Consider the following 26,125-nt stretch of genomic DNA (forward strand, 5'->3'; position numbering starts at 1 on the left):
TAGGGTTAGGGTTAGGATTAGGGCTAGCGTTATCATTAGGGTTAGCTCTAGTGTTAGGGTTAGGGTTAGGGCAAGGGTTAGGGCTAGGTCTAGGCCTAGGGCCTGGGTAATGTTTAGAGTTAGGGTTAGGGCTAGGGTTAGGGTTAGGGTTAGGGTAAGGGCTAGGGCTACGCCTAGGTTTAGGGTTAGTGTTAGGGTTAGGATTAGGGCTAGGGCTCAGTTTAGGGTTAGGGCTACGGCTAGGGCTAGGGTTAGGGTTAGGGTTAGGTTTAGGGTTGGGGTTAGGTTTAGGGTTAGGGCTAGGGCTAGGGCTAGGGTTAGGGTTAGGGGTAAGGCTAGGGCTAGGGCTATGGTTACGGTTTGGGTTAGTGTTAGGGTTAGGGTTAGGTTTAGGGTTAGGGTTAGGGTTATTTTTCGGGTTAGGGCTAGGGCTAGGGCTAGGGTTAGGTTTAGGTTTTGGGTTAGGGTTAGGTTTAGTGTTTGGGCTAGGGCTAGGGTTAGGGTTAGGTTTAGGGTTAGGCCTAGGGCTAGGGCTAGGGCTAGGCTTAGGGTTAGGGCTACGGCTAGGGCTATGTTTATGGTTAGGGTTAGGGTTAGGGCTAGGCCTAGGGCTAGGGCTTGGGTTAGGGTTAGGGCTAGGGCTAGGGTTAGGGTTACGGTTAGGGCTAGGGATAGGGCCAGGTCTAGGGTTAGGATTAGGGTTAGGGTATGGGTTAGGGTTAGGGTAAGTTTAGGGCTAGGGTTAGGGCTAGGTCTAGGCCTAGGTCTAGGGTTAGGGTTAGGGTTAGGGCTAGCATTAGCGTTAGGGTTATGGCTAGGGTTAGGGTTAGGCTTAGGTCAAGGGTTAGGGCTAGGGCTAGGTCTAGGGCCTGGGTTATGGTTAGGTTTAGGGTTAGGACTACGGTTAGGGTTAGGGTTAGGGTTAGGCTTATGGTTAGGGCTACGGCTAGGGCTAGTTTTAGGCTTCGGGTTAGAGTTAGGGCTAGGGCTATGGTTAGGGCTAGGGTTAGGGTTAGGATTAGGGTTATGGTTAGGGCTAAAGCTAGGGCTAGGGCTAGGTTTCGGGTTAGGGCTAGGGTTAGGGTTAGGGTTAGGGTTAGGGTTAGGGTTAGGGTTAGGGTTAGGGTTAAAGCTAGGGCTAGGGCTAGGTTTAGGGTTAGGGCTAGGCTTAGGGCTAGGGCTAGGGCTAGGGTTAGGGTTAGGGCTAGGGCTAGGGTTAGGGTTAGGGTTAGGGCTATGGCTAAGGCTAGGTTTAGGGATAGGGTTAGTGTTAGGGCTAGGGATAGGGTTAGGGTTAGGGCTATGGCTAAGGCGAGGGTTAGGGCTAGGGTTAGGGTTAGGGCTAGGGCTAGGGCCTGGGTTATGTTTAGGGCTAGGGTTAGGGCCAGTGTTAGGGTTAGGGCTAGGGCTAGGGTTATGGTTAGGGGTACGTCTAGGGCTAGGGCTATGGTTACGGTTAGGGTTAGGGTTAGGGTTAGGGCTAGGGCTAGGGCCACGTTTTGGTTTAGGGTTAGGGTTAGTGTTTGTGCTAGGGCTAGAGTTAGGGTTAGGGTTAAGTTTAGGGCTAAGGCTAGGGTTAGGGTTAGGGTTAGGTTTAGGGCTAGGGCTAGGGCTAGGGCTAGGCTTAGGGTTAGGTCTACGGCTAGGGCTACGGTTATGGTTAGGGTTAGGGTTAGGGCTAGGGCTAGGGCTAGGGCTAGGGCTTGGGTTATGGTTAGGTTTAGGGTAGGGTTAGGGTTATGGTTAGGGTTTGGGCTAGGGCTAGGGTTAGGGTTAGGGTTAGGGTTAATGTTAGGGCTAGGGTTAGGCTTAGGGTTAGGGCTAGGTTTATTGTTAGTGTTTGGGCTATGGTTAAGGCTAGGGCTAGGGTTAGGGTTAGGGTTAGGGTTAGCGATAGGGTTAGGGTTAAGTTTAGGGTTAGGGTTAGGGGTTAGGGTTAGTGTTAGGGGCCAGGAGGAGTTGGCCGCGGCGGGTGGTATGTTCAGGCCTGAACTTGAGAACAGTCTCTCGGCTGCTGTGTGGAGAATAGGCTGGAGGGCACCTCCAGGCCAGACACCACAGTGGACATTCCGGGTGGAGGAGGGCGGGTGGTGCGGAGGAAGGCGGGAGGCAGGGACATGAATGAGGGTCAGGCCTCCAGGGCCTGGGCACCTCTGGGTTTACGCCCTCTGCTGTTGGGAAAGCTTGTGACTGCTTCTGGCAGATCCTGGCCACCGCCTCCCGGGTTCCCTCACACACAGGGCCTTGCACAGGCGCCCCAGGCTGGGGGTGGAAGGGAACGGCTCAAAGCTCCAACTCACCAGAGAGGTTTTTGAAACCGCCGCCACTGCTATCGCCAAGATCCCTGAAATGAGGAACTGCAGGCCAGATTGGAAACAGTTGTAAGAGAGAAGATGGGGGCCTTGAAACCCACAAATCCCTTCCCTTCTCACTATTCTTTAGGAAACACACTTGTGGCGGCCAGTGGTGTAGAGAGCACCATTTCTCCAACTAAGGGCCCATCCCTGGCCCGCTCCAGCCAGCGCTCTGCCCTCCACACAGACCTCCACACCCAGGGTCAAGCTGTGCCCTGCACTCCCGGTGCCCTCCCAGCCTCTCCGCTGCCCCCAGTTCATTAGCCCAAACCTCCCCCGTGGGGTCAGCTGCACTACCCCCTCCACACGGACCCTTCCTCCTTCCTGGATCTGGCGAGGGGAGGAGGTCACTCTCTATCCAAAGCCTGGGGTATTCCTGGGCTTACCCTTTCAAATGTTCGCTGAGCACCTACTACGCGCCCACCCGGGGCCCAGGGGTGAAAGGGCACTGCACGCGGAGACGGTCCCATCTCTGTGCATTGGGAGCTGGGAGCGGGGCGGCACAGTGGGCCCACGTGGCCGTGGGGGGCTGGGGCGCTGTGAGCAGGACTCCGCCTGCCCGAGACAAGGAGGCCCTGGGAGCCAGGGGGCTGTGTGCATGGCTCTCCTCTCGCTCCCGTCCTGCCCCAGGGCCTTGGGGGGACAGGAGCCCCCGTTTACACCCTCGGGCTCCTACAGACCCACGACAGACACTTGGCTCCAGGGACGTGTTGCTGCATCTAAACGCAGCCTGGCCGCCTGGAAATGCATGCTCACCCCTTTCTCTGCTGAAGGCGAGTTAAACAAGGGCAGAGAGCAGAGCGCCTCCTGGGAAGGGTCCTTAAAGAGAGGCAAGGACAGAGCAGAGAGGGGGACCCCGGATGCCCCGAGCTCCCAGCCCCACCCGCATCCCGTCCCAAATGCCAGAGCCGGCCCATGCTTGGCTCCTACTCACAGAGGCAGCCCCCCAGAATGGGTACCAAGACTTCAGCGCCACCAGGTGAAGGTTCTTGACTGCAAAGACCAGGTAACCCCCGAGGACCGCGTGCAGCACCGCGATGGCAACGTGGGAGGCCTGGGCAGGGACGGGGAGCCACGGTGAGGGGCCCGGCCCTGGAGAGGCCATCGGTGCCTGGCCCAGCCGGCTCCCCGCCCACTGAGGGCTCCCGGGTCTGCAGGAAGGCCCACTCCTGGGGGAGGCAGGTGGGTGTGGAGAGCAGACACAGTGTTTGGACAGGTGCAAGCCTGGGACTAATGAGAGGGCATGGTCCTCTCTGGCAAAGCCACGTGCAGGTCCCAGCACACTGACAGCCAAAGGCTGTGGTTGTCAGCTTGACCTGATGGTCCGAACGTGTGGCCCCACGTGGCTGAGTGCAGCGAGTAAACAAAGCTCGATCAGGTGCATGTGATTGAGTGGATTCGAAACCCTCCAGAATGTTGTGACCACGCCCTTACTGTGCTTCGTGGAATCTGCTATAAAATAAAGACTTGGCTTGCAGGCCGTGGTGCTGTCGCTAGCTCTCCATCAGAGAGGGCAGCGTGCCACCCAGACCCAGCTTTCCTCTCTTGTCTGTCTTTTTTCCATCCTTCACCGCCCGCCCTCAGGCTCACCGAACCTGGCTGAGCTGGTGAGCACATATGGCGCCCAGCGTGGGGCTGAGTATGCCGTGGCCTCCCACTGCGGCCACGCCGGTGCCCTCCAGCCTGGGTTCGGTGGGGGGATGGGGGAGAGAAGGGAGGAGAGGCAACGTCTCCTGTTGGGAACCTCCTGTGAGCCCCGGGCAGGGCTGGTGGGCATGACAGCCTCTCACCACCTCTCACCCTGAGTGTGACTCCGGGAAGGATCCTCCTCCATCCTCAGGGCCCCCCAGCACCCTCCCCGGGTGCCCCCTCTCCTCCTCCCCACCCCAGGGCCCAGGAAATGGACACTCACGCCCAGCGCCTGGAGAAGGGTGCGCCTCTCCCGGGGCCTCTCCTGGCGCCAGTCTGGGGGCAGGTGGCCGGGCTGGGTCGCCTTCGGGGGTGGGCTTGTCTGGCCAGGCTGGGCCGGGCCGAGGGCCTGCCATGGCTCAAAACCCTCAGCTCCAGATCTGGGAACACCTGCGGCCGCTCGGGGGGCTTCTGCTGCCATGACTCCGGCGAGGATCCGGCTGCCGGCCAGGGAGACAGGCCGAGTCAGGCCCCGTCAGGGCCTGTCACCTCTGCCCTCTGAGCCAGGGCCTCCCGGAACGGTGGCTGCACCGCCCAGCAGCCCCTGGATTTGACCTGGAAGAACCTGGCCCCTGGGGGTGGGGTTTGCAGGGACACAGCTACTTCTGGGGCAGACGGACCTCCCGTCCACCCAGAGACAGGCCTCACCGTTTGGCAGGCGTGGGGAACTCTGTACACGGTCCTACCCGCTGACCCCGGACCAGGCAAAGGAGGGCGGGTGGGGGTCAAATCATCGCCCCTCCTGGACTGGGGACGAGGGGGAAGAGCACGGAAGGAAACTCCTGCTGAGGACCCGCTCTGAGCCGACATCGAGCTGGGAAGTCAATATTTAACCCGGACAATAAGCCAACATTTTAGAAACGCACCTTCCCTGCCGCTGGCCCTGTGAGCAGCATTTTACATTCATGATCTGATTTGATCCTGATCCCTGCTCCCCTTTTGCAGACTCTGCTCAGAGGTTAAGCCTAAGGTCACACCGCGAGCAAATGACTAGGCTGGGACTCGAAGCCTGGCAGACCAGCTCCAGAGCTTGTGGGCTTAAACCGGCGGTTCTCAACCTGTGGGTCGCGGCCCCTTTGGGGGTCAAACGACCCTTTCACAGGGGTCGCCCAAGACCATCGGAAAACACATCTATAATCACATATTGTTTTTGTGATTCATCACGATGCTTTAATGATGTTCAATGTGTAACAATGAAATTGGGGGTCGCCACAACACGAGGAACTGTATTAAAGGGTCGTGGCCTGAGGAAGGTTGAGAACCACTGGCTTAAACCCTTCGTGTACTGTTGCCTCGATGAGTGAAAATGAATGTCCTGGGCATTTCCGCGGCACGAGAAAGGGTGGGGGAAACTGCAGGAGGCTCGAAGCAGCACTTGCTGAGGGGCCGGGTCCTTACCTTGTATGTGTTTTTGTTTTTCATGTTTGCTGTTTGTTGTTAATCCTCACCCAAGGGTACTTTCCCATTGATGTTTAGGGAGAGTGGGAGAGAGAGGGAGAGACAGAGAGGAACATCGACATGAGAGATTGGTTGCCTCCTGCAGGAGCCCCGGTGGAGCCCGCAACCGAGGTACGTGCCCTTGACGGGAATCAAACCCGGGACCCTTCGGTCCACAGGCCGACGCTCTATCCACTGAGCCACACCGGCCAGGGCTATGTTGTATGTTGATGACGGGTGCGCATCAGAACTTGGGGGCTGCCCGGTGACTGGGTAAAAGGCTGAACTCTTTCCCCGGAGAGTGGAGGGGGTGGGGGCTGGGAGGGACGGAGAGAGGGGCTGGCTGTGGGGCTCAGGCAGGAGCTGGTTCTCCACGGGGGGGGGGGGGGGGGGGGACTAACGAGGGGACGCTTTAGAGCAGCGGTTCTCAGCTTTGGCTGCGAGTTAGAATCACCTGGGAATCTTCCTAAAATCCTGATTTCTGGGCCTCATCCTCCGGAAATTCTGTGTCTTTGTTAGTAATGTTGTGGCCCCACCCCATAACAAAGAAACAATTTTCCGGAGGATGAGGCCCAGAAATCAGGATTTTAGGAAGAGTCCCAGGTGATTCTAATGTGCAGCCAAGGTTGAGAACCGCTGCTCTAGAGGGAGTGGCTTTTACTCTTCCTGATAAGAAGAGAGGAGGGGCACATTCCCCAAGATTTCAACCCCGACCGCACGGGTGCCGGAGGTCCCCTGTGAGCAGCCACGCTCTGCGGGCTCCGGCCGTGGTGGTGACGGTGGGCGGGAAGGAGCCTGGGGAGGCCGGAAGGGTGGGTCGCCTGGAGGGCGAAACCCTGAGCAGGGTGGGAAGGAAGGAAGCCAAGGGCGCCTTCGGGCCGGCCAGCGCCGCTCTCTGCTAGGCATGGTGCCTGGGACGCCCCTGGGTCCCCAGGAAGGCGCCACAATCCCATAGAAAAAGAGACTGAGGCTCAGGGGGGTCCCAGTACCTGGGCCGGCGTCGTACAGCGAGGAAGTGCCTGGGACTGGCTCTGAGAGGGGTCTGACTGCTGGGACCCTGATCACATTCCCACTGGCCTGAGCGACAGCTCCTGACTTAGTGTAGGGGAGGCCAGGCTGTTCCCCATCCTGGGCTCCGAAAGCTGAGCCCCGAGACTCGCTGCTGCCCCCTCTTCTCTGTGGCCTGAGCCGCTGTGCTTGGGAATGTGTCCGTCTCCCAATCCCCAGCTCTTCCGGGCCCTCTGACACGGCTGGGCTGAGGAAGGGAGCTGGCGGCGGGGACCTGGGTCAGTTAGCCACGGGCTACACCCAGACCTCAGGGCCCCGGGGAGGACAGAGCCTGGCCCTGGCCTGGACGCGGCTGGGACATATAAGAGAAGGAAGACTTCTTGGCAGAGGGTTATTGAGCATCTGCTCTGTGCCCGGCCCTGCCACGTGGCAGACATCATCCCACTCGGGCCTCACAGCCACTGCCCCCACCCAGCGTGGCACCAGCGCTCCCCAGGGACAGTGAGGAGACCTCGATGCTGAGATGTCATCGCCCAAGAGCCAGGCTCCCGGGAGCAGAGCCAGGGTCTGGCCCCGGCCTGCCCACCCCAGTGCTCACGACCTGGTCAGCTCTGTGGGCGCCGCGGGACCTGCGGAAACCCAGGCCCTGGCCGGACCTGTGGGTCCTGAGCTGCTGAAGGGACCCGCGAGGGTCCAGGCTGAACGTGTCCCCCACGGAGCCCCAGGGCCCCACCGCGGGCATAAGCCTTCTGGGGACTCAGAGTTCGAGGCTTGGCCACAGCCCGCAGACTTTCCCCCTGCTTATCTAGGTCCTGCCCTCGCCACGCCCCCTGGGTGTACCCCGCTCCCTGTAGCAGCTCACTCTCCTCCGAGGGAATTACGCAGACTTGGAAGTGACCCTAGAGGTCACAGTCCAGTCCCTGCCCGCGCCGTGACAGGCACAAGAGAAAACGAAAAGAAGGGCTCCAACTCCTCCCCCCAATACAAACCCCACAACCAGGCGTCTCTAAGTTACGGCCAAAAGTGACCCCCACAGATGACCGAGTAGCGAGAACCATTGGACAATGAGGAAAAGGGTCCACGGCTAAGGAAGTTTGGAAAATTCCCTTCTTAATACAGAGTGCTCCGCGGCAGGAATTCTCAGGGCCGTTAATATGCTAATGAGGGGGAAGAGCATACCAAGGGTTTCCCAAACTTATGTGACCATGGAACCCTTCGGCAGCTGATCTGTCAGGACCCGTGTTCCACGGAACACACTTTGAGAAAGGTTACTCAGGCTTCTTGGATCTAATTCCCTGGTGGATATTTGAACCGTTCCTGTTGCCACAACACTGGGACGCGGATGCCAGGTGGAGGCACACCTCCAGTGCCCGGCACACGCTGTGCCGCCCAAGACCCCTCTGCCAAGAAGTCTTCCTTCTCTTATACGTCCCAGCCGCGCCCAGGCCAGGGCCAGGCTCTGTCCTCCCCGGGGCCCTGAGGTCTGGGTGTAGCCCGTGGCTAACTGACCCAGGTCCCCGCCGCCAGCTCCCTTCCTCAGCCCAGCCGTGTCAGAGGGCCCGGAAGAGCTGGGGATTGGGAGACGGACACATTCCCAAGCACAGCGGCTCAGGCCACAGAGAAGAGGGGGGCAGCAGCGAGTCTCGGGGCTCAGCTTTCGGAGCCCAGGACGGGGAACAGCCTGGCCTCCCCTCCACTAAGTCAGGAGCTGTCGCTCAGGCCAGTGGGAATGTGATCAGGGTCCCAGCAGTCAGACCCCTCTCAGAGCCAGTCCCAGGCACTTCCTCGCTGTACGACGCCGGCCCAGGTACTGGGACCCCCCCCCCTGAGCCTCAGTCTCTTTTTCTATGGGATTGTGGCGCCTTCCTGGGGACCCAGGGGCGTCCCAGGCACCATGCCTAGCAGAGAGCGGCGCTGGCCGGCCCGAAGGCGCCCTGGCTTTGGCGCTGCGCCGCTGTCCCTTCCTTCCGGCCTCCCCAGGCTCCTTCCCGCCCACCGTCACCACCACGGCCGGAGCACGGAGCACGGCAGAGCGTGGCTGCTCACACGGGACCTCCGGCACCCGCGCGGTCGGGGTTGAAATCTTGGGGAATGTGCTCCTCCTCTCTCTCTTTAATCAGGAAGAGAAAATGCCTGGCAGAGGAGCCGTGACCTCGTCAGAGGCCTGCGTGCGAATGCCCACGTGTGCACGCATGTGCCTGCAGGTCAAGCAGAGACAGGCAGGAGCTGAGAGGTATCAAGTCACACCATGTGACAGAGGGTCGAGTAGGGGACCAGGGACCCCCTCAGAGGGTTGGGGTTCAGGAGATGCTGGTTAGTGTACCAAAGCCAGCCTCCCCTGGAGCTTCAGGACGGGGTGCTGGTGTAAAGAGGGGTTCACCTGGGAACGCAGGGCCCTGCGGGAAACGGAGGCCTCCCCTCCGGGGTGCGAGAGGCCCGGGTGATCCAAGTGCTGGGAAAGGCCCGGTCCCTGCGTGGGGTCCTGTCTCTGTGAGTGGAGTGTGGGATGGGAATGGAATGGCTGAGGCGCGCCCCCCTCCACCAGCTGCAAGGCAGTGACTGCCCGCAGGGCAGGCCTCTAGGGCGGGAATCCCTCCATGGGGCACCTGCTGTCCGCCCCCCACCCCCGGCTTCCTGGGGGGGGACACCCATTTCCAGCTGCTGTGGCTGCTGGTGCTAAGGGCTCACTGCTGCCCACTTTGGGAGTGTGAGTCACACCCTTCCCCAAACCCTGCATCTTGGCCTAGGAAACCCCGCCTCCTGGCTTCACGGTGGGCGCAAGTCTGTGCTTCGGAGCAGCCCCCACCACCGGGGACCCGCCTGCAGCTGGGACCACACCGGGCCCTGGCTCATGTCACCTGCCTGGTCCTGCTTCTCTCGAGAGCGCCCCCCCTCCACCAGGGGCACAAAGTCCTTGTCGCAGGCTCTGCCTCTAGGAAGCTGGCCAAGACCCCCTACCTCCCGCTGCGGGGCCACTCACCCCGGGACGCCAGTCCGAGCTCCCGGCCGCTCTGCGTCGGGCTCCACCGCGGCCCCACGGAGCCGGCGGACCGGCGTTTATAGCATTAGACTTTGTCTCTTTGCCCTCCGGCCACACCTCCTGCTTCGAACCAGCGGTGTGAGCTGCCCACGCTTCTGTTCCCCAAACCCAGGCGGGTGAAAATCCTCGCAGGTCGCCTCGGCACGCCGCACGCTGGCGTGGACTCGCGGGCAGTGAGGACAGGGTCGTGGCTGAGGGACGCTGCCAGGCCGACCCCTTCACAGAGCAGGGCAGCCGGAGCGAGGTGATGGTGAAATCTTCCCGGGGCCGGAGGGGAGCCTCGGAGAAGATCCCATTTTGGACCATTTCAAACACGCACCCAAGAGGGGAGAACGGCCCAGGGGGGCCCGTGCGCTGCCCCCACTCAGCTCTGGGCCGATTGTGAAAATGGGGGGCGGGGGGGCAGGGTGATGGGCAGGCCACTCGGCAGGTGATTTGCCGAAAGGCAACCCCACAGCCACAGGCCCCCGCTTGGGTGGAAAGCTGAGGCGGTTGTGCTCCGTTCCCTTCCCAGACCCCGGCGGCCCGAGGAAATCTCTTAGGAAGCAACAGGGAGAGTGGTGGGTCCTTCCTCTGTTCCTTTTTCTTAAAGCCGCGCCCCCCACCCCCACCCCGCCCCTTCGAGACCCATGTGCACAAGGCAAACCGCAAAGCTCGGGTCCTCTTGACTCCCACCGTGGGGCAGCCCGGGGAGCGGCCGGCCCGCAGGACACCACCCGCCACCAGGGGGCAGCAGGGCTCCTGAAACCAGGCCTGGCCGCTCCCAGGCATCTGGCTGGGGTCTGGGGGGCTGGGACGGTCTCCCCCATATCCTAGGCCTCCCCGGGCTGGCTGGGCCACAGAGGAAGGGGTGTCTCCCCTGCCGGGAAGGCCTCAGGGTGGCTGCTCCTCACCCAAGTCCCCTCAGGCCCCCCTCCACCCCCTGGACGCTGGTGCCGGTTCAGGCCCTCTGTGGCCTGGCCCGGGCCCTGCTGCCATGCCTGCCGCAGGGAGACCGCCGGCCTGAGGCCCGGGCTCGGCGAGTGGAGGGGACTCCCCCGCAAAGAAAGACACGGGTCCCACCCAGAACCCGCCACTCTGAGCCACGGCCAGAGGCCCAGCACCCCAGCCCCCGTCCCCCCTCACTGGCCAGGCTCCGCTCGCCCCCTCACCCATCCACTTGCCCATGTGCCAGCCAGCCCTGGCACAGCACCCAGTCCGCGCCACTCAGGACCCACTGAGCGGGGAGGACACACCCTTGCCTCCCGCCTGGGCTCTCACTGGCCGGGTCCTGATGGGCAGGTCGGCCCGCCCCTGCGGGTGCCCTGCCGGGAGACATAAAGCCTGCCAGGCTGCTCCTGGGGCACCTCTGCCGTCGCCATGAAGGGGAGCAGCACCCTCCTGCTGGTGGCCGCCACCCTGCTCTGCACCTGCGGTGAGTCCGCTGCCAGGGGCCTCAGCACATTCTGCTGGGGGTGGGGGGTTGGCGGGAGGCTAGGAAGCTAGAAGCCCAGGTGCTGGGTCCTCACCGTGGACAGCGCCCACCTTCCCAGGACCCCACCCCCTCCTCCATCACAGAACAGACGTGGGCAACCACCCGGGCCCCTGCCAACTCCATACCCACCCCAGCCCAGCCTGACCCTCCCCTCCCAGCCCCAGGCTGGCCAAGCTCGCATGGAGGGGGAGTTCCCATGTCTGGGCTTAATCCGCCCCCCACCCCGACCCCCGGACCCAGAAGCTTGGAGTGAAGAAAGCTGAGGTTAGGGTGATGGGCGGCGTCCGCAGGCGGGTGGATCGGGGATGTTGTGGTGGAAGATCGGGGAGCAGGTGAGGCAGGGTCATCGTGGGGGACACCTGGGGGAGGTGAGGCGGGAGACCTGGAGGGGAGGGCGGCACTGTCCCCCCACCGTGCAGGGCTGGCCGCGGACGAGGACAACAGCGAGTTCTTCATGGAATTCCTGCAAACGCTGCTGGTGGGGGACCCGGAGGAGCTGTACACCGGGCCCCTGGCCAAGTACGAGGTCAACGCGGCGTGCAGGGAGGCGCTGACCACGCTCAAGTCCTGCATAGACGGCCTGCAGCCCACGCACAAGGCAGAGCTGATCAAGCTGCTGGTACCGTGGCTGGGGGGCGCCCTCCTCCCCCGCCTGCAGCCCACGCACCCCAACCTGCCTCAGCATCAGGGCGACGTCCGGGCTCACTGCCCGGGAGCACCCTCCTCCCACACCCCACGTCCCCAGCGGCTGGGAGGGCCCCAGCTGCAGTGGCCGAGCCCACGGGCCCCCACAGGGTAGCCTGCGCCTGTTTTCCCCGCGGCTCTCCAGTAATTGGTCGCCGGGGCGGGCACCCCGGTGTCTGCCTTGCAGGTGCTTGTGCTGGGCTGAGCACGGCGCCGAGGGACCCGGATGTGGCCACGAGCAGCCACAAGACCAGCTACACGAGCCGCCGTGGCCACGCCACCCACTGCCACTTCCCCAGCGTGATTTTATCCACAACCGTTCAATCAATAAAGCCTCCTGCAGCCCAGGCTCTGGCTCCTGTCTCTTCACACACGCAGGTTCACAACCACACACACACGCACACACATGCCCGCACACGCACACGCAGGCGCCCATACACGGGGTTGCACGCATGAAGCATGCACCTGTAAGTGCCCACACAGACGGCAGACCCCCCTCCCCCCGCCCGAGGAAATCCAGTCTGAGGCCCGTGGAGGCCGAAGGACCGAGCAGATGGAAGGCAGGGAGGCCACGGGCAGGAGAGGGCGTGCAGCCGGCGGTGGGGGCGGGAACGGGCTGGGAGCCAGGCGGGCAGGGAGGCGAGGGGAAGTGGCCAGGCTGGGGGCGCTGGGAGGGTGCTCGCTCTGAGACGAGAAGCACACACGGTGAGCACAGGGCCCAGGTCCAGGGGGCTGAGAGCAGTCAATCCCCGACGTCGCCCACGGGAGGAGCCCAGGAGGAACCCCGAGGGGTGAAGACAGGGCCGGCCATGAGGACCCCGAGGGGCCGCTGGCCAGCAGGGCGCCAGCACAGAGCCCCCATCCAGCTCCCGCCCGCCCGCCCAGCACAACCACCCTCACCTGGGACCGAGCCCCTCCTGCCTGCTCCCCGCTCCGTGGGCGCTGCTGGGGGGCTCAGAGGTTTGCTCCTGGGCCACCCGGGAGCAGGGCTTGGCCGGGGCGGGGTTCCTCTAAAAGAAGCCATTGTCTGCATCACAGAGCCGGCGATCTAGAACCCACCTTCCCACAGAGCCACATTCTAGAGCCCGGGTGCCGGGGCCCCCCGATTCTTAAAGCCCCCCGGTGGGAGAGGAGGGGGAGGTGGAAGCCTTCCTCTCCATGTCCCTTTTTCGGGAAGTCCCCGACGCGGAGGACGATGCGACGGGACCACCTCTGAGGAGGCTCGGTCCATAGGTTGCTCGGAGCACCGCCCCTGGACCAGGTAAGGGCCTCCCAGAGAGCCCCTCGCTCACCCCCTAGCACAGCCTCAGCCCAGAAGCTCCCACCTCCACCCATGCCCGGCACGCCCAGCACCCTCTGAGCGGGAGGAAGCTGGCCAGACCCCCTGGAGCAGGGAGGGTGGTCGGGGAGGCCCAGAAGGGACAGCCAGCCTGGGCAGGTCCCCGAGCTCTGACGCTGCTGCCCTGGGCCTGGGGAGGCAGAGCAAACCCACAGAAGCGTCCACTGCCCTGAGGCGTGAGCCCCAGCTGAGGAGTGGGGGGCTCGCCGCCCTGCTGAGGAGTGGGGGATCGGCAGCCCTGCCCACTGTGGGGGCAGAGGCAGGCACGGGGCGGGGCGGGCCTCCCAGCCTGTGCTCACCTTCCTCGCCACAGAGCCGGCCATGACGGAAGAAGTATGGGTGGGAACCTGGAGGCCCCATCGCCCCCGGGGGCCCATCATGGCCCTCTACAGCAGCCCGGGCCCCAAGTACCTGATTCCAGCCACCACAGGCAGGTGCCTGGAGCCTGGAAGGGGTGGGAGGGACCAGCCAGGTGTGGGGTGGGCCCGGGGAGGGGTGCGGAGGGATGGGGAAGGTCTGGGGTGGCCCGGGGCTCCCGTCAACCCCTCTGGGGTCAGGAGGCTGGGGAGCGGGTCAGCTCGGGGTGCTCAGAGTCCCCGCCCACAGGCTTCATGAAGCACACGCCCACCAAGGTGCGGGCGCCAGCCTACAGCTTCCGCGGGGCCCCCCTGCTCCTGGCCGAGAACTGCTCCCCGGGGCCTCGCTACAGTGTGAACCCCAAGGTACTGAGGACTGGCAAGGACCTCGGCCCCGCCTTCTCCATCCTGGGGCGCTACCACACCAAGACCACGATGACCCCTGGCCCCGGTGAGTGACAGTGGCCCGGCCCAGCCCAGCCCAGCCCAGCGGCAGCCGCTGCACCAGAGCCGAGCCGGAGCCAAGCCGGAGCCGGAGCTGAGCCTGAGTTGGGGTGGAGGGAGCACTTTGGCAGCCTGGGCGCCTTCTCCTCGGAGCTGCTGACCCCGGGGGAGCCCTGGCCACCTGGCCCAGCGCTGACCTGGGCCTTGCTGGGCGCCTGCCCCACCCCAATGCCCCCTTTGCACTCGGCACATCGCCCGCCCACCTCAGTCACCCCCCCCCGCCCCGTGGGGGGCCCCCAGGGCCCGGCGCCTACAAGGTTGGGGGTCATCCCTGAGGCCCCGGCACGGGCCAGGCTCTGCAGGAGGGTCCTGGCCTCCCAGCACCCGCTCTGCCCCTGTCCTCCCGCAGGCGACTACTTTCCAGAGAAATCTACCAAGTATGTGTTCGACTCGGCGCCCAGCCACTCCATTTCTGCCCGGACCAAGACCTTCCGGGTGGACAGCACCCCAGGTCTGCGGCCGAGCGGGTGGGGACCCGGGTGAGGCAGGTGGGCAGCCCAGGGCGGAGCCACGGAGACTCAGCACCGCGCCCCCCGCAGGCCCTGCCGCCTACATGCTGCCCATGGTGATGGGGCCCCACACGGTTGGCAAGGCCTCCCAGCCCTCCTACTCCATCAAGGGCCGCAGCAAGCTGGGCGGCTTCAGCGAAGACCTGCATAAGGCAAGGGGAGCCCGGGGGCCCATCTGACCCCTCCCCCGGGACCCCCCTCCTGACTCCCCCCCTCCTGAGGCCCCTCATCGCTTCACCCCTCGGGCGTCGGCCACGTGCCTGGGCCACATTCGAGGGCGGAGGAGGGCTGAGCCGCGAAGGGGTCCCCGGGCCCTGTGTTGGCAGGAGGCAGGGAGGACACCCTGAGCTGTGAGCACGGGGGGAGGGCTCCGGGGGTGGGCTTATGCTGAGCCGCTCTGACGACCCTGCTGTCCAGCCCGCCCACCGCCAGGCCCACAGGACAGGTCCCAGCGGGCAGCGGCCTCTCACGGCTCGCAGGGGGGATGAGCCGGGGCTGCCACACGCTGGGGTGTCACTGCCACCACAAGGCTGAAATGGGGGGGCGCAGGGCGTCCACACAGAGGGACCCACAGCACTGGGGCTCATTGCCATGGGGGACGCTGTGGAGACAGGAGGGCCCTGACCCACAGGCACAGTGACTCGGGGCCGGAGACCCCGGCCAGCACCGGCCCTGGCCTCCGGGTCGCGTGCCTTGGCAGCCAAGCTGTCTGAGCCTCTCGCCTCCCAGACCCCAGGTCCCGCGGCCTACCACCAGACCGACGTGCAGGTGACCAAGTTCAAGGCTCCGCAGTACACCATTGCGGCCCGAGTGGAGCCCCCGGGGGACAAGACCCTCAAGCCAGGACCAGGAGCCCACAGCCCCGAGAAGGTCTGGGAGGCCGAGGGGTGCAGGGAAGAGGGTGGGCCAGGGAGATCCGGCCCAGACTGGCTGGGGCGGGAGATGGGCCTGTGGGGTGGGGGCAGGGGTGCCGGCCCCTCACAGCTTCTCCTCCGCCAGGTGACCCTGACCAAGCCCTGCGCCCCCATCGTCACCTTTGGCATCAAACATTCCGACTACATGACCCCCCTGATCCTGCAGGTGGACTAGCCCCGGGCGGGGCAGGGATGGGCAGAGCCCAGCCACCGCCCGCCTGGCCTGCGGGCCGAAGCATGCTTCTTTGGACAATTATGATTTTTCTATGCATCCCCTTGCTAATTGTGTGCCCACATATATAATAAATCATGATTCCATTTGCTATGGACTTGTCTTGGGGTAGGGGCCGGCGCTGCCAGCCTGGGGTCTGGGCAGACAGGAGGGCTGGGGGGCGAGGCTGCCCTGACCCCATGGGCACACCCGTGCCTCTCCCACATGCTCTCCCTTCCCGATAGGCTCTCCCCACCCCAGAGAAGGGGTCTGTTCCGCCCCTCGAATCTGCAGTGACCGCCCCAAACTGCTGCTGGGTGACTTCTGGGCCACACAGCACACAGACACCCACCCCACCTTGCTCCCCTTCAGCAACAGCACCACGTTGTGGGGTGCAGCACCTGGGCAGCTGGCCCGTCCGACCTCCGCTCACCCAGCGCTGCCCTGCAGCCGTGGGAGCAACCGCCGGTGACGCAGCCAGCCTGTCCAGGTGAGGCCTGGCGTCCTGGCGCAGCCCATCCTGTCCCAGCCACTAACTGTGGGGCATCGGTCACCTGTGACTTTTTAAAAAATATTCTTATCGATTTCAGAGAGGGAGAGGGAAACATCAACGATGAGAATCACCGACCCGCTGCCTCCTGCACGGCCCCCACTGGGGATGGAGCCCACAGCCCGGGCCTGTGCCCTGACCAGGAATCCAATCACAACCTCCTGGTTCACAGGTTGACGCTCAACCAGAGCCATCCAGCTGGGCTCACTGCGATTTGATTGACGCGTGGGCCTTTTTAGTCCGCACAGGAGGATATGTTATTAATTTCAGAGACAGGGAGATGGAAAAACATCAATGTGAGAAACACCAGCCAGCTGCCTTCTGCATGCACTGACCGGGACGGAACCCGTGACCTCCTGGTGTACAGGGTTACGCCCCAGGCCACTGAGCAACCCGGCCATGGCTGAGTGACTTGGTAGGGTGCCCTGATACATCCCAGCCAGGCAGGCAGCACAGGACAGGGCAGGTGTCAGCTGTCGCGTGGTCACTCCCTGGCCCCATACCAGGCGATGCAGCCCTGTCCCTGGCTGTTACTGAACCTGAGCAGAGTACACGTCTGAGGGAACGAGTGAGGAGCAAGGACCTGGGAGAAGCCCAAGAGGGGAAGCAGGCGGGCCCAGCCCCTAGGTGCCCACAGCATCCAGGGACTGGGGTCAGTGCCACAAAGCCCTCAAGCCCAGGGAAATGCTGTTTATTCCAAATTTTTATTGTCTCGTCCTTGAGTTGTGGGGGAGCCTGGCAGGTCGTCCTCACATGAGATGGGCTGCTCTGAGAGCTCAGTGTTGGCAACCCTCCCAGCAGTTTGGCGCCGTGTGCACACACACCCGTGCCGAGGAGGGTGCCGGCCTGCGTGCCGCCCTCATGGAATCCACCCTCACACAAGAACGGGAAGCAAGAAGTCCAGGCCCCAAAACGGCTCAGGTTGCAAGGGCCCTGGAGACCGACGGAGGTGGGCAAGCACAGCGAGCAAGCACAGCAGTCAGAGCAGGATGCTCCCGGAGGCTGCCCGACATAGCCGCACTCATCTGCACCCGCGAGGCAGAGCCCTGGGGCGTGGTGACCTCGTGCCATAGCAGAGCCATGCTCTCCGGACGGGGCCAGCACCGCAGGCCAGGGAGGCGTGGGGGCCGTGGAGCGCGGGCTCAGCTGTCTGCAGGACCGGGCGGAGGCATGGCAGGAGCGGCAGCAGTGTGGTGATGGGCACAAGCCCCCCCGACAGGGTTCACTGGAGAGAAGCGGAGGCTGAGCCAGAGCTGAGGTGCCGGGGTCACAGGGCTGGACCACCGTGGAGGGAAGCAGCCCCAGAGACGGGTGGGTTCGAGAGCTCGGTGACATGAGCATGCGCTGGAGGGCAGGGCAGACAGAGCGGAGCCCTTGGACCCCTCCCGGAGGCCGAGGTTGCCCAGCCAGGTGCGCTGGAGGACACCAGGGTGACCATGAGGACAGGCTCGGCCTGCTGGGAGGAGCAGCGGATGGCAGGAGCCAACAAGCCCCATGGGGTGACGGTGCAGGCAGGCGGACAGTGGGCCGACAGCCTGCGGGCAGTAATGGGAGACCGAGAAGGCAGAGGATAGGAACAAAGGCGCGAAGGACAGAGCCAGTAACTGGCTCTATGTGAGGACAAGGGCACTGGGGTCTCCCTGGGGTGAGAAGCCGCTGGCCTGGGGTTTGGTTTGTGTGGGCACAGGGCCCAGGGACAGGCCGTCGGGAGGACAGGCTGCAGAAGCTGGGGAGGAGGCCTGGCTCAGAGCTCCCTCACAGCACGGAGGACTCCCTGTGGGAGGAAGGGCTGGCTTGGTGCAGAGGGAATTGCCCAGGGACCCTCAAGAAGTGACCACAGGTCCTACGAACAGGCTCCTTACAGGGAAGCCCGCTGTCAAGACCCAGAGAAGCCCTCACGCACGTGCACGCACACGCACACACCGCCCGACTCTGAGCTGCCAAAGGGACCTGCTTCTAGAGCCCTGGTCTGCAGGAAACGCATCTCTGGGTGGATCCTCAATCCTGAGAAAATGTGGATTTCTGCTCTTGGATACACGGCCGCGAGATCCAGAAGGCTGTGGCCTGGGCCCCCAGCCAGGACTGCATTCCACACCTTCATCCGCACCACCTGCTCTTCCCCGCACGTCTGGCTTCAGCCGCAGGAATGGAGGGCAGGCCAAGGCCAAGCGGCGGCCCTCAGCACCGCCGCCCACCCCACTGTGCTCGGCAGCCTGGGGCAGGAGGAACTGCCACCCTGGGCTGGAACCCACGTGGGGAAGATGGCGCTGATCTGAGGTTCGCAGCCTCTCCTGCTTCCGTCAGATCCAGGCATCTGAGAGCAGACACGGCCTTTCCCAGACAAGGATGGGGTATCAGATCCGAGGGCTGGGGAAGGGCTGCGGGTCACGGGCGGCCATGTCCAGGGTTCCCGGCTGCTCTGCTCCTAGGAGGCTGTCGGTGCCGCGAGCACCTGAGGCCCCTGCACCAGCCACACAGCCCAGGTCGGAGGCAGCTGGTCTCCCGGCCACACGGGAGACCCTAAGCCACGGTCACATGTCAAAGCAGTGTTAGGTAGCAGGTCCTCTGCAGCCAGGCACCGGGCAGGAGACCCTAGTGGCCCAGGGCACCCCGGAGCCAGCTCCACTGGCTCACGTCCTTGCTCTGGCCAGGAGGTAGTAGAGGATAAAGAAGACCACAATCAGGCCCCCGGCCACACCGCACAGCAGCTTCCGGTTGTCTCGCCCAGACCGCGTCATCGTGGAAAAGCGCTTCACGCTCCCCGTGAGCAGGCCTGTCATGCTCATGAAATCCGAGCCCTGGAGGAGGAACACGGCACGGTCACGCGGGCAGAGCCTCCCCGGTCCCCAGGGCTGCCCAGTGGGCAGAGGGCAGGGCTGACAGACACACGTGCAAGTCGCAGACCTTACCATGCCGTCCAGGTACCGGTTCTGGTCCTCCGTATCCCTATCGATGTCCAGGGCCAGCTGGTCAGGACACAGAGGGAGGGGGGTCAGGCCAGGGCACACCCACTGCACAGGACCTGACCCCCCACGAGACCAACAGACCCTGCCACCACCAGGGGTCAGGTCCAGGTGTCACCTGGGCCTCACACAGGTGGGAAGCCCATGAAACCCTTCCAGGCCTCTACCCGCTCGGGCCCCCGCTCCAGGGTGCCAGCTGGAGCGACAGTGGCCCACTACTGACCGATTTGAGCCTGGTGACCTTGGAGGCCAGGCTATCAGCCATCCGCCTGTTCTCCTGGTCTAGCATCTCGTCCACGGCACCGGAGCTCTGAGCTGCAGGAAGAGAGAGGCTGAGAGGCACACCCACCGCGGGCCCTGGACCCCTGCGAGGTGGCCCTGGGTGGCCTCCGGGCTTCACTACAATCCCATCTGGCCAGGTCTGACCTCCCGGGGGCCTGTGTGGGTTGAGCAGGTCCAGCCCTAACCCAGGGTCTGGTGCCTGGATTTCGCAGCCGGGGGGAGGCTGCATGAGCACCTGTCACGTGAGCCCCTGTCCGACCTACACGCCCAGGCCCGGTGGGCAGGCACCCCCCAGTGTACAACCCCACAGGCTGTCACACGGGCGCTGCCGGACACTGTCCGTGACAGAGCTGCGCCCCCTCCGCGGACATCGCCCTCCGAGTGCCTGGGGCCTGTTCTGAGCCGCGCAGGCGGCGGCCAGGGCCGGCGGGAGGGCCCTGCGGGGACCCCTGTAAACTGCGTCCTGAAGTGACAAGTGACCAGGGAGAAAACCACTCAGCAACGCTCCCCACAACAGAAGGGGGGCTGATGTCCACCCCGAGGGCAGGGCCTAGGTGCGCCCCTGAATGAGCTCAGTGCCTGCCGAGACCGGGGGCATCAGGTGCCAAGACCCAGACGCCCCACGTGACCCAGCTGCGGGGGCGCGGTCCGAGTCGCCCCTGTGTCCACACCACAGGGAGGAGGGCGCGCGTCCTACTGGCCACTCAGGGTCACGAATCCCTACTGGCCAAGGCAGCTCAGCGACACCCCACTGCGGCCCTCCCAGCACGCCGCCTCCGGGGCCCCGAGCAGACGGCCCCCGTCCCGCCCCGCCCGCCCCCCAGGTCCCCACAGGGCCACCGGCCCCGCTCCCCGGGCTCACCGCGAGCCCAGTCCGCCATCGCGCCGCCCGGCCCGACCTGGGGCCCGACTCGCCGCTGCCTCCCGCGACGTGGCACCGTCACGCGAGGGCGCTTCCGGCACGCCCCTTCCGTCCTCCGCCGTCAACTTCCGGCCGAGGGGTTGGGGCGGCGCGGGGAAAGGAAGTGATGCGCTGGGGAGGCGGGGCGCGCCTGCGCCCTGCGGTGGGTGTGCTCGGGGCGGGGCGCGGGGCTGCCCCGACTGACGCGCGACAATAGAGGCGCGACAGTGCTTGTTGCGTTTCCCCCCGCGCCGCGGTGGGCGCTGGCTGTGTCGCGACTCCTCGGCCCCCCGTGGGAACGGGACGTTCTGTCGTCTCTGTCCTCCCAAAGGGTGACCTGCGCACGGGCCCTGCGGCCTCCCCGCGCGTTCTCCTGCCTCCGCGCTCACCCCCCGGGCCCGGCTGCCACTCCTCCCGCCAGTCCTCTGAGCCCGCGCGGGGCCAGTCGCAACCCCTGCCGCACGCCCCGCCCCGTGGAGCGGAGGCTGTCACACTGTCCGGCCCCAGGGCGACTCCGGCCCCGAGGCCACGGTCACCAAGTCTGATCTTGAAGCCCCGGGCTGGCCCGCGGCAAAGCTTTCAGGTCTCAGGTCACGCCGCCTTAGGGTGCGCGCAGCCCAGGCCCCGCCCCTCCCCCAGGGCCCGCCCCCGCGTAGCCCAGGCCCCGCCCCGCGCGCACGCCCCGCCCCCGCCTCGCCCGCGCACAGCCCAGGCTCCGTCCCCCGCGGCGCCGCGCACGCCGAACCTGGGCGGGGCGGGCGGACTGGGCCCCGGAACCGCGGAGCCGGCCCCTCCCGCCTTCCCCGCGCCGGGTGCCCGGGTCGTCATGGAGCCCCGAGCGGTTGCGGATGCCCTGGAGACCGGGGAGGAGGACGTGGTCATGGAGGCTCTGCGCGCGTACAACCGCGAGGTGAGCGGGACCGTGGACGTGGGACGTGCGAGGCGGAGAGGGCAGGGTGGGGCTCGCGCGTGGTCGGCGGAGGTGCGGGAGTGGGACGGGGAGCGAGCGCGGCGGGCGCGGCGCCGAGGCTGCGGGGCGCGGCTGGGGAGGCCGGCGGCGCACCTGGGGCAGGTGAATGAGGTGGGGCGCCATCCTTCCGGGGGTGCCTGCGGCCTGTGCCCTGAGCCTCCCGTCTCCCCGCAGAACTCGCAGAGCTTCACGTTCGATGCTGCCCAACAGGAGGACAGGCAGGTGCGTGCTGGCCGCGGGCGGGGGGCAGGCCGGTGGCTCCTGGTGGGGGTCTGGGTGGAGCCGCTCTCCTCTCCCCGCAGAGACTGGCGGAGCTGCTGGTTTCGGTTCTGGAGCAGGACTTGCCCCCCTCCCGCCGGGTCACCTGGCTGCAGAGCATCCGCATCCTGTCCAGGGACCGCAGCTGCCTGGATGCCTTCACCAGCCGCCAGAGCCTGCAGGCCCTTGCGTGCTACGCCGGCGTCGCCGAGGGGGCGGCCCCTGGGCCCCTGGACATGGGCGTGGTACTCGAATCCCTCAAGTGCCTGTGCAACCTGGTGCTCAGCAGCCCCCAGGCCCAGGCGCTGGCAGCAGAGGCCCGCCTGGTGGTGAGGCTCGCCCAGCGCGTGGGGCTGCACGGGGAGAGCAGCTTCCCCCACGAGGTCCAGCTCTTTGACCTGCGCCTCCTGTTCCTGCTCACGGCACTCCGCCCCGAGGTGCGCCAGCAGCTGTTCCAGGAGCTGCGGGGCGTGCCCCTGCTCACCGAGGCCTTGCAGCTGACGCTGGGCGTGGCCCGGGGCCAGAGCCCCCCGGATCGCCTCCCTCCCCAGCAGACGGAGCGGGCCATGGAGGTCCTCAAGGTGCTCTTCAACATCACCTTCGACTCCGTCAGGAGGGAAGTGGACGAGGTGAGGGCCGCCCTGCGCCCGTGGCTGGTGCCTCCTGGACCTGCCGCGCTGAGGGGCACCCTCATGTGTCGGGTGTCGGCCTCGGACAGGACGCTCAGCCCGCAGCAAGGGGGTGTCGGTTCTGGGCAGCGGCATCCAGGGAGGTTCCTGAGGGCGCGGGAGGCTGTGTGGCCAGAGGCTCAGGGCAACTTCCCTGCACAGTGTGTCATTCAAGGAGCCCGTGGCCGTTCTGGGGGGGTGGGGGGGGGTTGCATTAGAGGAGACAGTCCGCACACGTGGCCCAGGCAGCAGGACCTCGCTGGCAGCGGGACGGGTGTGGCTCTCTGCCTCAGGAGCCCCCTTCTCTCTGGTCAGGACGACGCTGCCCTTTACCGGCGCCTGGGGACCCTGCTTCGGCACTGCGTGATGGTGGCCGCTGCTGGGGACCGCACGGAGGAGTTCCACGGGTGAGGCGGGCCGTCGTGCTGGGGGGAGGGGCAGTCACCTGTCTGGACGGTGGTCCCAGCTCGCCCTAGAGCACCCACACCCGTCTGGGGGGGACCAGCATCAGGGGTTTCCAGAAAGGCTGAGACAGAAGCCCGGGGGAGGGGCAGGGCTGGGCCGCAGGGCCCTGGGCAGTGGCAGGGAAGGCCTGGTCTCTCCCCACTTCCCAGTGACCAGCGCTCGGGCCGGTGCTGGCTTCTGGAGATCGCCTGGGATGCTTCAGCCTAAACGGGTGGCAGGCGGGGCGCCCTCCTCGGGGACCCTCCCCACGTGCGCCCCTGAGACCAGTCCCCCCTTCAGCTCCGGCCCGTGTCGCTCCTTAGGGCCCTGGCTGCTGGCTCGTGTCACGGGTAGCCCCAGCAGGTGCACCGAGAGCCGTGCTGCACAGGGGCCTGGGCTTACCCAGCCCCTTCCCTCTGTCCCCAGCCACGCAGTGAACCTCCTGGGGAACCTGCCCGTCAAGTGTCTGGACGTCCTGCTGGCCCTGGAGCCGCGCAAAGGCTCCCTGGAGTTCCTGGGCGTGAACATGGACGTGATGGGCGCCCTCCTCAGCTTCCTGGAGAAGCGCCTGCACCAGGTGGGGGGGCCCTGCGGGACTGCCCAGGAGCCCTGCTTCCCACTGGCTGGTGGTCAGCTCAGTAGTGCTTATGTTTTAGATGTTTGAGGGGTCCGGACCCTGGACTCAGTGTCACTGTGCACAGGCATCTCTTGGGGACCAGCACCTGCTGCCCCGTGACCCACAGGAACCCCGAGCCAGAGGCTCCTGAGGCCTGTAGCTGCTCGACACCGGCCGGCGGGCGGGCTCTCACCGGCCCTCTGGGAGCTCCCAGGTGCTGTGAGGCCACAGAGCCAGACGGAGGGTCAGTGGGTCCCTTGGAATCCACGTCGTCCACACGCACGGAGAGCTGGTCACAGCTGGCATTGGACATGGCTGTGACCATCTGTCCCTGCCACTGTCGCTACCGCTGCTGGTGTTGGGGTGCAGGGAGGTACCAGGCAGCGGTGCGGGGTTGCAGCGCTCCCTGCAGAGGAGCGGGTTTGTCCTTGCTAGCTGGCCACCGTCTTCTGAGGGCGACTTGGTGCCAGTGGTGTCCTAGCAGCGTGAAATGCTGTGTTTCCCACAACCCTGGCGTGTGGGTGAGGGAGTTGGACTCGGAGCAGTCGAGCCACAGAGCCCATGTGAGGCCTGGGAGTCCCACCCGGTCCCTCCCTGAGACCAGCGCGTGGTGCGTGTGGCCGGCCTGGGGTCTCACCGCCTCACCGCCGGCTCCTCCGCAGACGCACCGGCTGAAGGAGGGCGTGGCCCCCGTGCTGAGCGTGCTGACCGAGTGCGCCCGCCTGCACCGCCCCGCCCGCAAGTTCCTAAAGTCCCAGGTATGGCAGCGGCCGGGCGGGCCCTGGTCACCCCGCCCTGCAGGCCAGGCTGACGGGTGCTCCCCCAGGTGCTGCCCCCGCTGAGGGACGTGAAGACCCGGCCCGAGGTGGGGGAGCTGCTGCGGAACAGGCTGGTGCGCCTCATGACGCACCTGGACACCGACGTGAAGCGGGTGGCCGAGGAGTTCCTGTTCGTCCTGTGCTCGGAGAGCGGTGAGTGTGGGCGCCCGGGCCCGGCCCCGCCCCGGCCACCAGCCCGCCCCCGGCCCCGCCCTGGCCACCAGCCCACCCCGCCCCGGCCACCAGCCCGCCCCCGGCCCCGCCCTGGCCACCAGCCCGCCCCTGGCCAGTGCGCACACTGACCCCGCCCCGGCCACCAGCCCGACCCCGGCCAGTGCGCACGCTGACCCCGCCCCGCCTCTGCCCACAGTGCCCCGCTTCATCAAGTACACGGGCTACGGGAACGCCGCCGGCCTCCTGGCTGCCCGGGGCCTCATGGCAGGGGGCCGGCCTGAGGGCCAGTACTCAGAGGACGAGGACACGGACACGGAGGAGTACAAGGAGGCCAAGGCCAGGTGTGTCTGTGCACCCTCGGGCTCCCCCACCCTCTGGGCCCTGGGCTGTCCCCGGGTGACACGGGTCCTGACGTCCATAGTTCGGCTGAGAACAGAGGAAAGGGGCCGGCCCGGGGGACCAGCCCGAGGGAGGAGCTGCTTGGCCGCCTCTGGGAGAGGGCTCCCCGGCAGTGCCCCACCCACAGCCCTCCTGGCCGGGGACTCAGTGCATCCCCCATGCCCCTTTCCCGGGAAGCAGCATCAACCCGGTGACCGGGAGGGTGGAGGAGAAGCCGCCCAACCCCATGGAGGGCATGACGGAGGAGCAGAAGGAGCACGAGGCCATGAAGCTGGTGAACATGTTCGACCGGCTCTCCAGGTACGCAGTCTGGCCGGGGGGCCACGGCCTGTGAGACCCGGAGGCGGGGCCAGAGGAGGCCTAGCGTCCTGGCGGGTCTGTTCCTCATGTTTGGAATCACCTGTTCTGGATCGGTGATTAGAGCTGAGGTCAGCGTTATGTCTTTTTTTTTTTTTTTTTTTTAACATGTTTATTGACTTTAGAGAGGAAGGCAGAGGGAGAGAGAAACATCAGTGATGAGAGAGAATCATTGATCGGCTGCCTCCTGGTCGCCCCTTACTGGGAATGGAGCCTGCAACGTGGGCACATACCCTTGACCGGAATCGAACCCGGAACCCGTCAGTCTGAAGGCCGGCACTCTATCCACTGAGCCAACTGGCCAGGGCAGCATTATGTCCCTTTCACAGATGACGGGAACTGAGGCCCAGAAAAACTAAGAGCCTGCCTCAGGCGTCCAGGCCACTGGGCAGCAGTTAGGGTTCGGGCCTGGCTGACAGTGTGAGCGGGGCAGCCTGGGGGGCAAAGGCGGCCACCGGAGCAGGACGCCACCCACCACCCCTCTCCCTGCAGGCACCGCGTCATCCAGCCCATGGGGGTGAGTCCCCGAGGCCAGCTCACCTCCCTGCAGGACGCCGTGTGCGAGAGCATGGAGGGCCAGCTCTCCTCCGACGCAGACTCGGACCCCGACTGAGGGCGGCCGCCCTGCCCGGCGGAGCCGGTGCTGCGTCCAGCCGTGTCCTCGGCCCCTTGCTCCTCACTCCCTAAGTTTTGTTCCCGCTCTCGCCTCTGGGACTGAGGCCTTGTCCTGCTGTCACTGTGGAAACCGGCTTCCTCAGGTGGCAGGTCTCGTGAGCCAGGAGGGTGCGGCGGTGGCTCCCGAGAGCGGGCCTGCGTTGGGGAAGGAAGCCCAGAGCCAGGCGGTCTGGGGAAAGAACCTGCTAGAACGTGTACTAATGTCAGAAACTCTCTCGAGGGCTGTGTGCTGTCTCCGTCCCCAGGGAGCGCCTCCTGGGTCCTGGCTCAGCTGCCCCTGGCTGTCCACGGCGCCCGAGCTCCCCCAGTTTCACAGTTGACTCTCCGTCGACGCCCCTGGCGTGGCTCATAAACGCATGAGGACTCGCTGCTCGTGGCCCGTTACTCTGTACCCTTCCGTGTCCCACAAAGCGTCACCGAAACACCCCAGAGTTTCGGGCAAGAGCGTGTGTCTGTGTGTGAGTGTGTCAGTACCCAGTAAAGGCGCGTCAAGGACAAAGAAACGGCTTGTTCTTTGCACAATTGAACACT

General features: G+C 65.4%; 5 protein-coding genes across 7 annotated transcripts in view; 3 read left to right on the forward strand and 2 right to left on the reverse strand.

The window, feature by feature from the left end:
* MS4A10 (membrane spanning 4-domains A10) overlaps window positions 1-4,995 on the reverse strand; it is a 68,001-nt gene extending 63,006 nt beyond the window's left edge. The window contains exons 1-4 of one of the 2 annotated variants that reach the window (XM_059710525.1): window positions 4,910-4,995; window positions 4,267-4,483; window positions 3,289-3,408; window positions 2,301-2,357 (exon numbers count right to left, since the gene is read on the reverse strand). In XM_059710525.1, the coding sequence (XP_059566508.1) occupies window positions 2,301-2,357; window positions 3,289-3,408; window positions 4,267-4,483; window positions 4,910-4,950 (435 nt within the window). In that variant the 5' untranslated portion in view covers window positions 4,951-4,995. The remainder of the gene's footprint in view (window positions 1-2,300; window positions 2,358-3,288; window positions 3,409-4,266; window positions 4,484-4,909) is intronic. The other variant, XM_059710526.1, reaches the window with a different exon arrangement.
* A 5,447-nt stretch (window positions 4,996-10,442) lies between these two features.
* On the forward strand, window positions 10,443-12,028 carry SCGB1C1 (secretoglobin family 1C member 1). Its single transcript, XM_059710538.1, has 3 exons — window positions 10,443-10,942; window positions 11,422-11,621; window positions 11,874-12,028. Exons 1-3 carry the CDS (start codon window positions 10,888-10,890, stop codon window positions 11,889-11,891), a joined length of 273 nt encoding a protein of 90 aa, XP_059566521.1. The 5' UTR covers window positions 10,443-10,887; the 3' UTR covers window positions 11,892-12,028.
* Window positions 12,029-12,398: 370 nt separating this feature from the next.
* CIMAP1A (ciliary microtubule associated protein 1A) lies at window positions 12,399-15,631 on the forward strand. The gene is made up of 7 exons (XM_059710539.1): window positions 12,399-12,947; window positions 13,339-13,455; window positions 13,632-13,832; window positions 14,235-14,336; window positions 14,425-14,546; window positions 15,124-15,264; window positions 15,394-15,631. Exons 2-7 carry the CDS (start codon window positions 13,347-13,349, stop codon window positions 15,481-15,483), a joined length of 765 nt encoding a protein of 254 aa, XP_059566522.1. The 5' UTR covers window positions 12,399-12,947; window positions 13,339-13,346; the 3' UTR covers window positions 15,484-15,631.
* A 1,113-nt stretch (window positions 15,632-16,744) lies between these two features.
* BET1L (Bet1 golgi vesicular membrane trafficking protein like) lies at window positions 16,745-20,333 on the reverse strand. Its single transcript, XM_059710536.1, has 4 exons — window positions 20,177-20,333; window positions 19,256-19,347; window positions 18,979-19,035; window positions 16,745-18,867 (listed from the first exon to the last, which is right to left on the reverse strand). The coding sequence occupies exons 1-4, from the start codon at window positions 20,193-20,195 to the stop codon at window positions 18,700-18,702; spliced, it is 336 nt and encodes a 111-aa protein (XP_059566519.1). The 5' UTR covers window positions 20,196-20,333; the 3' UTR covers window positions 16,745-18,699.
* Window positions 20,334-20,922: 589 nt separating this feature from the next.
* On the forward strand, window positions 20,923-25,967 carry RIC8A (RIC8 guanine nucleotide exchange factor A). 2 transcript variants are annotated; one of them, XM_059710527.1, is made up of 10 exons: window positions 20,925-21,125; window positions 21,360-21,407; window positions 21,488-22,072; window positions 22,427-22,518; window positions 22,982-23,132; window positions 23,834-23,929; window positions 23,998-24,142; window positions 24,360-24,504; window positions 24,743-24,862; window positions 25,412-25,967. In XM_059710527.1, exons 1-10 carry the CDS (start codon window positions 21,042-21,044, stop codon window positions 25,530-25,532), a joined length of 1,587 nt encoding a protein of 528 aa, XP_059566510.1. In that variant the 5' UTR covers window positions 20,925-21,041; the 3' UTR covers window positions 25,533-25,967. The 2 variants fall into 2 exon arrangements, with proteins under 2 accessions (XP_059566511.1, XP_059566510.1); XM_059710528.1 differs by lacking the exon at window positions 23,834-23,929 and having other exon boundaries at window positions 20,923-21,125.
* Window positions 25,968-26,125: the final 158 nt, after the last annotated feature.

The sequence above is a fragment of the Myotis daubentonii genome, chromosome 9, assembly GCF_963259705.1.
Source record: "Myotis daubentonii chromosome 9, mMyoDau2.1, whole genome shotgun sequence".
NCBI lineage: Eukaryota > Metazoa > Chordata > Mammalia > Chiroptera > Vespertilionidae > Myotis > Myotis daubentonii.

Coding starts and splice junctions, on each gene's coding strand:
- SCGB1C1 (XM_059710538.1), top strand. CDS start 10,888: ATGAAGGGGAGCAGCACCCTCCTGCTGGTGGCCGCCACCCTGCTCTGC. Junction 10,943..11,421: donor CACCCTGCTCTGCACCTGCG/GTGAGTCCGCTG, acceptor CCCACCGTGCAG/GGCTGGCCGCGGACGAGGAC.
- CIMAP1A (XM_059710539.1), top strand. CDS start 13,347: ATGACGGAAGAAGTATGGGTGGGAACCTGGAGGCCCCATCGCCCCCGG. Junction 13,456..13,631: donor CCTGATTCCAGCCACCACAG/GCAGGTGCCTGG, acceptor CCCCGCCCACAG/GCTTCATGAAGCACACGCCC. Junction 14,547..15,123: donor TCAGCGAAGACCTGCATAAG/GCAAGGGGAGCC, acceptor CTCGCCTCCCAG/ACCCCAGGTCCCGCGGCCTA.
- BET1L (XM_059710536.1), bottom strand. Junction 19,036..19,255: donor AGGTCACCAGGCTCAAATCG/GTCAGTAGTGGG, acceptor TGTCCTGACCAG/CTGGCCCTGGACATCGATAG. Junction 18,868..18,978: donor ACCGGTACCTGGACGGCATG/GTAAGGTCTGCG, acceptor TTCCTCCTCCAG/GGCTCGGATTTCATGAGCAT.
- RIC8A (XM_059710527.1), top strand. CDS start 21,042: ATGGAGCCCCGAGCGGTTGCGGATGCCCTGGAGACCGGGGAGGAGGAC. Junction 22,073..22,426: donor TCAGGAGGGAAGTGGACGAG/GTGAGGGCCGCC, acceptor CTCTCTGGTCAG/GACGACGCTGCCCTTTACCG. Junction 24,505..24,742: donor TACAAGGAGGCCAAGGCCAG/GTGTGTCTGTGC, acceptor CCCGGGAAGCAG/CATCAACCCGGTGACCGGGA.